The following is a 10,332-nucleotide window of genomic DNA, read 5'->3' as shown; positions in this document are numbered from 1 at the left end:
TAAAATGAATTCTTTTTATTGCAAACAAACGTCTAAATTAATTTCTCCACCCACTTTCTTTAGAAAGAAAAAGAAATCAGCAGGCTAAGGAGATACCCATTCAAGAACTGACATGATTAAAAATTAAGATATAAATGGGTGACTCACAATTTCATTAGCTTACAAAGATGGTGGAGTTAACTACTACAAGCACACTAGTTATACAGTATTTTGTGGGAGAAGGGCATACAGACATAGCTAACTTCATATAGATCCCATTAGACAACTGGATTTACAACAAGTTTTTTTAATAAGAAATGGGCAAAGCCAGCTTTCTTTTCAGAATCAAAATGCAGAACAAATGGAAAAATTATGGTACTTAAACCTTCACAAGTTTGAGCCTCCACAAATAATGCAACCAAGTTTTACATTTTTTAACAGCCCTTCTACATACACTCCATCTTCTCTATCTTAGTTCCAAATTTTATCTTCATTCCCAAATATGCCAATTCCATTGTTACTTAAAAAGAAAGAGCCTTCCCAGTTACTGTCAAAAACTACTATTTAGCTTACCCCTCCACTACTCAGCAAACTACAGAGAGGATGGAGTGTAATATGAGCAGTACAGAGTCTTATGCAATTCATGAGGACCACTAAGTCCTTACATGAATCTGGTTGCTAACATTTCTATTATATTGTGACAATGACTCCCGACTGTTATCTCTGTGAGAAATGGGGGGGAGTAAATTCTTAATAAAAGACACCAGGTACAAAGCAACATTTTACTTTTGTTGTGATAAAAAAAAAAGTCACATTTTACAGATAAAATGTAGAACCCTGAAATACTGACACATTCTCTTATCGTGCACAATGCTGAGGTTCTCTTACGATTCACTTTAAAACTGCAATTAAAAATGTACAAAAAAGAAAAGAAAAAAAAAAATCAACCCACAAAGCTTCTAAAAAAGGAACCCGCAGGCACTTCCTCTTGTGGAATGTTTAAAAAGTTAGCCTACTAAAGAAAACAGTCGACTTCTTGTGAAGGTTTTGGAGAAATATGTATCAGTTCGTTTTATTTGGGTATTCAATAATATCCTTGGTGATAATGCTGACTCCATGGCTTCTGACCCCAGAATTGCTGTAAGAGAAAATTTTTTTTTTAAAGAAAAAACATCAATAAGCCACTCAAATTGCTTTTAGGAAATGACAATCTAATTCAGAGTAATTGCTGGAAACAAATTTATACCTGTCATTCTTCTGATTTATCAAGCCAGATTTAGTTAGTATTAACATCCCATTATCAATACACATTACAAAAGGAAACACATTACAACTTCGGTTAGTTTATACAATTAAGGCTATCAGTAAAAAAAAAAAGCCATATAAATTAAATATTACTTTATTTAAAAAATATTAAGTTACAGCAAACTCCAACCTATCTCGCCTTCAAAAGATAGTATACAGCTACAACTGCAATACAACTCACAGCTTGCCCTGTAATACTTCTTTATAAACACTTTGATCCCTGGACAAGATCTTTTTTCAAGATTGATTCTTATGAACTCAAAATACAATTAAATGAACATAAAAGCACATAAGGAATTACTTACACCCTGCTGCCACTGGTTGTAGCCCTGAGATTGATTTTTGTAGCCACGATTGTTTCCTCGTCCTCTGAAGTTCTACAGAAAAGAAAAAAAATCTTTAAAGAACTCAGAACACAAGTTGTTAGGTTTATCCAAGGGGCAGGGGGAAAAGAGGTGACACAGCTGCAGAAATGGACGGATGGGCAGTCAGCCATGAACCTGAGCACTCTGCTGGGTTTCCTTTCAGGTGATTAACTTATTCACTATGAGACATCACACCTGACTTGCTCCTAATAACAGTTAATGCACCTAAAAGTTAACATTAATGAATTTTATGCATTTTACCGTAATTATGCATATACACTGTATTCTTAACTCTTAACTGAGGCTGCCCATCATATTTAACCTTTTACACTATATTATATAGGAAATCAGCATCTGCAAAGATCGTAAATGGTTACCTGGTTGTAGTTCCCTCTGTTAGGCATTCCCCCTCTGTTGTAGTTCCCTCTGTTTGAGTAGCCGCCACGGCTGGGAAAGACAGGGCCGCGAGGGTACGGATAGCCAATGCCACCACTGCCGCCGCCACCGCCTCCTCTCTGCGGCATACTGCCCCTCCTGTTATATCCACCTCGATTCCCAGGAGCTAGAAAACAAGAAACGTTTCATTTAATAGTGTGTTGCTACCTTCTTTACATGAGACTTAGGGTTCTTTTGGACCATTCCTTCATTTTAGGAGAAAAATGTTTAACCATTCAACATAACCTAGATATGCTTACCAAGACAGCTAAGATAATGCACATCAAAAGCTTCCCATGTTAAATTCAGCTAAGTAATATACAGACCCAAACTAGAAGGGTACATTTGTTTCAACCTTGGACCAAATAATACTCAAAATTAACTTGCCTCCTCCTCTGAAATTTCCACCACGCATATTGAATCCACCACGTCCTCTATGGCCACCACCTCTGTTAAACTGGTTCTTGCCACTCTTATTTTTATTGCTCTTCTTTGAGCCTGTGTTCTGTTTCTTTTCCGGTGGAAGAGCCTTTTTGCTTTCTTCCTTATATTGCTCCAAAAGTTTCTGGGCTTCTTCCTTCTGAAGTTCAACATAGGTTATTTCATCAAAGCACTCAGCTACTTCTGGCAGAGTAAAGTTTCCTGCAAAACATAAAATCATATTAACCTACAAACCCACTACATACACGTTCACAACCCTAAAGCCTGTAACTCTCAATCAGCTGTTAATTTTTGCAAAACACACAACACCTAGTCATATTTTAATTACATTTTCTTACAAACACAAGTTAAATATATATGTTCATTTACAGTTAATTTAACTCTTGAAACAGTTATTACTGACATAAAGTTAACAGATACAAATCACAGGATATTTAACATAATAGAACTTCATGCCTTTCATTTTGAGAACTGCATGTTCTGGTAGGTCTTTTCCCTCTACTTCTGCTTTCTTCTGTGTTCTTTGCTTATAGTCTTCATCTTTTGGGCAAACTACAACAGCTTTTCGTTGGAAGCCTGCAAAGAGGCACATTTTTCTTCTCTGGGCAGCAGCAGACACATTTGTCTTTCAGAAAAAGAAAAAAAAAAAAAAGTTTAAAACCCCAAACATTAATTCTACTATTATCAGTTTTTTCAACTTCAAACTTACAGCTTACCTGATCCAAAATGAAATTTCGCTTCTTACGGGCAGCAATCTCAATAAACTTTCCAAGACACTGTGGAGCTCTCTGCAACAGCGTGTTCAGTTTTCCAGTATCTGCCATTTGCTTCTTAAAACCTGCCACCTTTTTTTAAATTGAAAAAAAATTTAAACATTGCCTTTCCTCAATGCTACAAGAAAGGACATTTTATCCTGTAACACCACCCAATGCCAATCAGCTCGTCGTTATCTACTGGATAATTGAGTTAAAAAACTTCTACAGAAAATGGACTCTAGTCACTGGAAGGAAAGCAATTTACCTTACATGTAAAGCACCTACTTACATAAACATTTAACTGCCCAAACTCCTCTCTCTAAAATACTAAACAAAATGGATAAAAAACAAAAATATTACCTAGAATACCTTCTAGCTGAAATCAAGCCCATTTTACTTACCATCATTTTATCCATTATGGTGTTTGTTCCAAGAATGTTGTATTTACCAGGATTTTCTGCTGCATGTTTAGTAACCCAGGTAGTTTTTCCAGCTCCTGGCAAGCCAATCATCATAACCACCTACAATGGAAAGAATTCTTTAAATATTTTTTTTTAAATACACAAAAGCCCAGATTACACATTTGAACTTCCACAGCCTTTTAATGGGAACAAGTACAGCAGTAAATTAAACAGAACTTTAGCCAAGCTTCAAAAAAAATTTCTTTCCAGTGACTTACTTCACAATCTTTCTTCTCTTCAGGCCCCTTTGGTCCTCTAACTCGATCCTCCAAGGGGACATTCTGGATAAAAGTATAGTCTTCAGGTATTGGAAAATATGGCTTTTCCTTCTGACCAAAATTAAATTCAACTGCACAGTTGTGGCACAGAACATGTGGGAAGAGTGGTCGTCCAGCAAGAACTTCCTTACTGATTTTGAAGGCAATGCCAAGATCTTGTCCATTCTTTGCATAAGAGAGTTCTACTTCATCACTTTCAAAGTTCTGTTAATCGGAGGGAAAAATTAATGGGTTTTAATCTGCTTCTTGTAACACTTCTTAAAAAAAAAAAAAAAAAAAACCTAGGAGTACAGCAGGTTATATGTTTAAATAGCTTGGTGTGAACAATTAAAGCACCTATGTCCACAAACATAAATTAATACTACCCAAAAAGACTAGATTTTTGGATCAACTTCACATTAAGTTTTCAGTCAAAATGAATCAGTAATTGAAAGTTGATATTGATATAACTTTAAAATAATCTTATCTAATAACTTTCCATTTACATAGAAATTTAGCTATGACTTACAGCAAAACACGTAATCACATCATTTTCATCAAACTTCTCTCCATAATCTTCAGTCTCACAGTTGCATGTTTTTATTCCTTTTAAAGAATAGCCATAAGAAAATTCTTCTTCACCTAAGAAAATTATTAACTTAAATTAAATAGAGTCTCCAAAACAAACTGACCCATTATTTTTTTAAGATATAGGGTTCAAGAGTATACTATGCTGACTTTATATTAAATAAAAAAAAGCTAAGTGGTTATTTAACTAGTTGACAAATTGCATGACATGGTAACATTCTATTTGAACCATCAGCCATAAACCAAGTAACTATAAAGAAAAAAAAGCTACAATTTAGCCTGTGCTCATGTTACTATTATTCATCTCTTAAAAACAGGCAAAAAGCTTAGAATGCCTGCTAACTGCTGAAATCAAATCCTAAATACTCACGAGTACCAAGATACTCAAATGGAAACTTTACCAAGCAACATTCCACTTGTGGTTAGTGACCACCCAATCCGAACTTCATGTATATCAATATCTTTCGTATATAAATGCCTCACCGGGATCTTCTCTGTAACCTGAAAGTCAAAGATAAACTGTGAGCCAAGGAAAATAAACCCCTCAATCAATCCTGGTTTATTTCATTTGGGCAATGGGCTAATTCTTCTTCAGCTACTAAGTACAGACCACACCAATTTTACACTCCCCCCAACATTTACAAGAATTTCAAAAACTAAGGGCTTATAACTTGAAGCTGAAAATGTACTTGGTTGTTTCACATTTAAAAGAAAATGTTGAAATTATATATTCTCAATACTCAAAACCAACTGAACTTTACTCTTTAACATGTTTTTCTCAGAACAAAAACTGGAGTCTAACCAAATTTTTTCAAACCTTTGGTGGGCCTTTCAAGTGCCTCATAAAAAATGAACACCCTAAATAAAAATTATGCTGGCTCTATCTATATGGCAACTTCTAATATAACAAACATCTTCAACTACTATAAAACATATGGTTAGTCCCTCTTGTAACCCACAAAAACTTGAAAAAAATACAAGTTCCACTGATATCTAATAACATCAGGCAAAAACCTCACAAAGCTTAAGAAAAAAAGAACATCACAAAACTACTTTTACCTTCATCTCAAAACAGACTTTGCCTTTTGACACACCGTAAGATGCCCTTCCTCCAGCCCAAAGAAAAGCAAAACTCTCCATGGTAAGGGAAGAAGCACTGAGGCGATCTCTTGATATTTTAAAATGTAGATCACAATTATCTGCAATTATATCAAATGCTGTATTATTTCTTTTGATATCCACTATAAACATCTGCCATGTAGACAAAGCTGTTATTAAATTTTCACGTATTTCTGAATGCTGCTTACTACATTTTTGCAGATGCTGTTCTAATTTTCAGTTTAAACCCCACTCCCACCAAGTCATTCTTGCCAAATTATGAACTGAAGTGTACACTACCTATGCAGCTAACAAATATCAAGGTTTAGTATATGTGTATTTTAAGTATATAAAATAATCAAGACAATGTGACATTTATACATACCTGCTCTGCTCTTTACCTTGATTTAGAGGCAAGCAGTAGAGGATAGCAGGAAATCAAAGTGAAGCATGCCAGACCAGGTAGAATTTACCAGTGCCACAATAAAACTGAAGGGAGGCCATGACCAAGTATTTTAAAATAAAGAGTATGAGCTGTTGATTCTCACTTTACAGGGGTTCTAGATCTTAAACTCTTTGCTAAAACTTGTTAAGAAGGCAATCTCAGTCTATACAATATAAACCTGGTCATCAATGCTGTTATTACTACAGCATTTTAGGTCCCCTTTCCCCAGATTTGCCTGTTAATAAGAATGGAGGATTACACACTTTGGAGTAATCCAAATCCAAAACGACTTTAACCTAGCTACCTTTGGGTCACTGGCTCATTAGCATGCACGTTCTGAGTTCTCAGTGGAGGCAACACTAAATTAAGAAAGCTACTTTCCTAAGTTTTACTGGTGAGATGAAATTAAACCTACAGGCTGGAATTCCTTACATAACCTTTGCTCTTTACATTTCTGATAAAATGTTCAACAAATTATACTTGAACCCAATAATGCACTTAAATTAGTATCCCTTTTATAACAGCATTATCTTCCTAAATCACTGCTTCATAGCTCACCAATTTTATGCAACATAAAACATTCAACTACTCTTCCATATGCAGTTCAAAAAAAAAAGACTCCACTACATTGACTCTATGTAAACAGTATGTAATAAAAGACTTACATTTACACTACCATACACATCTAAATAAAATATGTATTCCAAAACCGGAGAATCTAAGATTCAACTCCTTAGATCTACAGGACAGGACGACACCTTACGTCTAAGCAATTATTTCTACCCTTTTTTCTGTTCATCATAAAATTGTACTTTCTGATCAAAATACTAAACCAATGACTTTGTATGTGAGAAAAATGAGGAAATCTGACTGCCAAGGCCCTTTTAGAGGTTTGCAATACTTCCTCATACTCAATTGCAACCCAACTGGGTAAAGTAGCAGTATTTACAGCGCTGCCATTGATACCATTCGCTGCTGAAGAAAGCTAGTGGCCCAGTGATAGCCCACTGCTGCTGCCCCAGGTCTTTGGAAGAAACCAACTTAGGTTAAAGCAGCAGCTACTGAACTGGAATTGAGAACAAAAGAGCAGTTATTGAGAAAGTAATATTACAATCTTTTAGAATAGGGAAAATAGTGATGTGCTAATGGGGAAGTCATTAATAAATACTTAACTGGCCCAAATAGCTCACTTAACATAATTCCACCAATAAAAAAATGCAGTACTTTTATTGTAGACCCTAAAGGGACAAATTATAGGTAGTCTTACAAGTTTCCATTAGCTAGACAGTCAAATATTGGCATTCATTTCACATTCCTACAAATGAGAATTTTAAAATCATACCAAAAAATAATCAAATTGCTGGTGCCTCTAAAACTATCAATATAACTGCGAGACTAAATTAAGTGACCAGAATCTCAATAAAAGCCACCATCTTTCTTATTTTAAAAGAACCGTTCACACGCATTAAGTTTTCTAACATTTTGTAACCAAAAACCATATTTGATAACTGAGGGAGGAACGGGGAAGAAACAGCTTCACTTACAAGTATCAAGACAAACCACTGTGTCGTCGAAGTGTTCATCTTCTTCTTCAACAGGTGGCTGAGGAGATTTGGCTCTGAAAAGACAGAATTGTCTCCTGATACAACTTTCCCCACCAAAGAATAGTGAACAGGTGCCAAAACTAGGTTAGCATCCTCTACCTGCTATACTTGTTCTCTTCAATGTACTCAAAATAGCCACGGCCATGATCTTCTCGAGGTCTTTTAACACCTCTCTTTTTATCTCCGCCTTTCTGTTCTGTTTTGCCGTCTCCTACAACACATGACACCGCCGTATAAGACACCACGGCACGCCGCCACAACAAGCAGAAAATCCCTTTCTTGTTGGAGATTCCCTAAAACTCGACTTGTACATTGTGATTTCAATCAACGACTCAATTGCGAATTCAAACAATCTGCTTGGAATCGGTTTGGACTCAGTGACGCAGTCTAAGGACATTACTAATTTTGCCAGTCCACTCGAATATTCCAGAAAGCTAATGAAAATTTAGCGCGGCCCAGGCCCGGAGCCCACGTGTACCCCAGAGAGAGTTCAGGAAAGGGGGAGGGGCCGAAGCGCCCCGCCCGCACTCCCCTCCCCCCACCCGGGCCCGCGCTCCCCGCGGCCGCATTGTACTGCTCGCCGCGGGCCCCGCCCCGCCCCGCCCGCCGGAAGTGACGTCACGCCGAGCCCGGCGCGCCTTGCACAATACCGCGGCCCGGAGCCGCCACGGCGCGCCGCCGGGGCCCCGGGCCTCCCCTCCCCCCGAGACATGTGCCCGCACCGCGCGCACGCAGCGCGACGGCGCCTCCACGGCTCCTCCCCCTCCAGCGGCAGCTGCAGCCTCCCCCCTCCCCACCCCGGCTCTCCAGCCACATAATGGAGGCGCCGCCACCGCCGTCACACACCGAGCCGAGGCCTCACGCCTAACCCGGGATTCCCCGCGCCCCGCCCGCCCCCCTCCAGCAGCCCCCGGGGGTGCTCCCTCCCGCGGCGGGTTTCCTCCCTCCCCCCTGCGGGGCTCCGGCAGGCCTGGGCACGGTCCCCACGCCGCGCGGGCCTCCCGCCGCGCGCAACCAACCACGCAGCACTCACCCGCCGCCGGAGCCCCGGGGCGACCGCCGCCTCCGCCGCCTTCCGCCTTCTTCTTACCTCCCGCCTGCTGCTGGCCCTGCCTCGCCCCGGGCGGCGCCACCGTCACCGCGAACAGCGACGTGGGGCCGCTGCTCTTCCCCGCGGCCTCCTTGGCGGCCCCGCGCTGCTGCTGGGGTTGTTGCTGCGGCGCCGCCGGCGGTTGAGGCTGCTGCTCCCCGTGCCCGTTCTCGTCGCCCGCGCCTTCTTCCTCTTCGCCGAGCTCATCCTCCCCTTCCTGGAAGCCCTGGTCGTCGCCGTTCTCGTCCTCCGAGGCGGCCTCTTCCTCCTCCATCGGGCCCGAGTCGGCCGCCCCCGCGGCGCCGTTCTCCTCCCCGAGCTCCATCTGGTCGCCATCCAAGGCGGCGATCCCTTCCTCCTCCTCCTCCTCTTCCTCCTCGTCGTCGTCGCCGCCAGCCGCGGCCTCCTGCTCGAGGCCTGCTCCCGAGCGCCCGGCGGAATCCCCGCCCAGGTCTAGGCTGCCGTTCCCGGGCTCCATGGCGGGGCGGCCCCCGGCCTCCTCGTCGTCCAGCGCGGCCTGGAGACGCTCCATGAGCTCGGCCTTGAGGCCCTTGTCGGACAGGCGCCGCTTCTTGAGCTCCTCCTTCAGCTCCGACACCTTCAGCTTTTTCACATTAACAGGCGAGGAACTCATGGTGAGGCCCCGATTCACCGCTAGGCGCTGGCTCAAACTCGGCTCCGCTCACTCGGCCACTGGCGGCGGCTGCGGCTGCTCCTCGGCCCGGGCGGCGGCTGCGGCTGCGGCTGGAGGTGGGTTCGTGCTGCAGAGCGGATCCGCCTGGTGTCGAACGGCGCCAATTCCTTTCACCGAGTTCGCGAGGGAGACGCGGAGACTCGCCTGGCGCGAGCGAGCACGCAACGTCCTCTCGCAGGGGCGGCACCGCGCACGTAATATAGCCGCCCCGCCTCTGCGCCGGCGGAGCGCCCGCGCTCGCCCCACCCCGCCCCGCCCGAGCGGCGGGCCGGGAGCGCGGCGCCGCGCACTGCGCTTCCAATTGGGGCCGAGCTAATGGAGGAGGTGGAAACCGCCTTCGGTTAAACCGACCCGCTGCAGCCTCTATTGGCCTTTCCAGCACTTTGGTGGCAATATTCGTTTATGCTCTTTGCCTTCCGGCCAGGAGGCTGCTTCGACCCAAATGCTTTCATCTTCAACTTGGTATTTTCAGCTGGAATCCGCCGCCTCTTCTTCCATTTTAGATTTATCTTATCTGTTTCTCCAGCTATTTGCTTAGAACCTTTAAAATTTTGATTTGATTTGTACAAGCTGACAGTCATTATACGCTGGGGAGTTTCTTCTGCTTAATAATTGGTTTGATTTTCCTAAACCCTAACTTGGGAGTTGAATTTTAGACTGAGAAAGGGCCTTTCTATTGTCTCTCCCATGACCTCTGATGCAGGGTTTGGGAGATCATGCTTATTTTTGAGGAGTGGCCTCCACTCCATACTGCAAAGCGGACTTTACAGGCCTTGTTATGGTACTAATAGCCAAAGAAGTTAGCCTCAGAATTG

At 42.3% G+C, this 10,332-nt stretch overlaps 1 protein-coding gene across 2 annotated transcripts; it reads right to left on the bottom strand.

Moving 5' to 3' along the window:
• HNRNPU (heterogeneous nuclear ribonucleoprotein U) lies at positions 1 to 9,691 on the bottom strand. 2 transcript variants are annotated; one of them, XM_024976396.2, is made up of 14 exons: positions 8,824 to 9,691; positions 7,833 to 7,944; positions 7,674 to 7,747; positions 5,646 to 5,785; positions 4,988 to 5,087; positions 4,528 to 4,640; positions 3,960 to 4,223; positions 3,682 to 3,801; positions 3,242 to 3,370; positions 2,982 to 3,150; positions 2,472 to 2,726; positions 2,027 to 2,211; positions 1,590 to 1,661; positions 1 to 1,117 (listed from the first exon to the last, which is right to left on the bottom strand). In XM_024976396.2, the coding sequence occupies exons 1-14, from the start codon at positions 9,455 to 9,457 to the stop codon at positions 1,064 to 1,066; spliced, it is 2,421 nt and encodes an 806-aa protein (XP_024832164.1). In that variant the 5' UTR covers positions 9,458 to 9,691; the 3' UTR covers positions 1 to 1,063.
• Between the last annotated feature and the right edge of the window lie 641 nt (positions 9,692 to 10,332).

The sequence above is a fragment of the Bos taurus genome, chromosome 16 (genome assembly GCF_002263795.3).
Source record: "Bos taurus isolate L1 Dominette 01449 registration number 42190680 breed Hereford chromosome 16, ARS-UCD2.0, whole genome shotgun sequence".
In the NCBI taxonomy this organism is placed as follows: Eukaryota; Metazoa; Chordata; class Mammalia; order Artiodactyla; family Bovidae; genus Bos; species Bos taurus.
This window is presented reverse-complemented; position numbering and strand designations above follow the sequence as displayed.

Excerpts from the sequence above, each read along its gene's own strand:
- HNRNPU (XM_024976396.2), bottom strand. The coding sequence starts at position 9,457 with ATGAGTTCCTCGCCTGTTAATGTGAAAAAGCTGAAGGTGTCGGAGCTG. Across the intron at positions 3,151-3,241 it reads GAAATTTCATTTTGGATCAG|ACAAATGTGTCTGCTGCTGC; the intron begins GTAAGCTGTAAG and ends TTTTTCTGAAAG. Across the intron at positions 1,662-2,026 it reads ACAGAGGGAACTACAACCAG|AACTTCAGAGGACGAGGAAA; the intron begins GTAACCATTTAC and ends TCTTTTCTGTAG.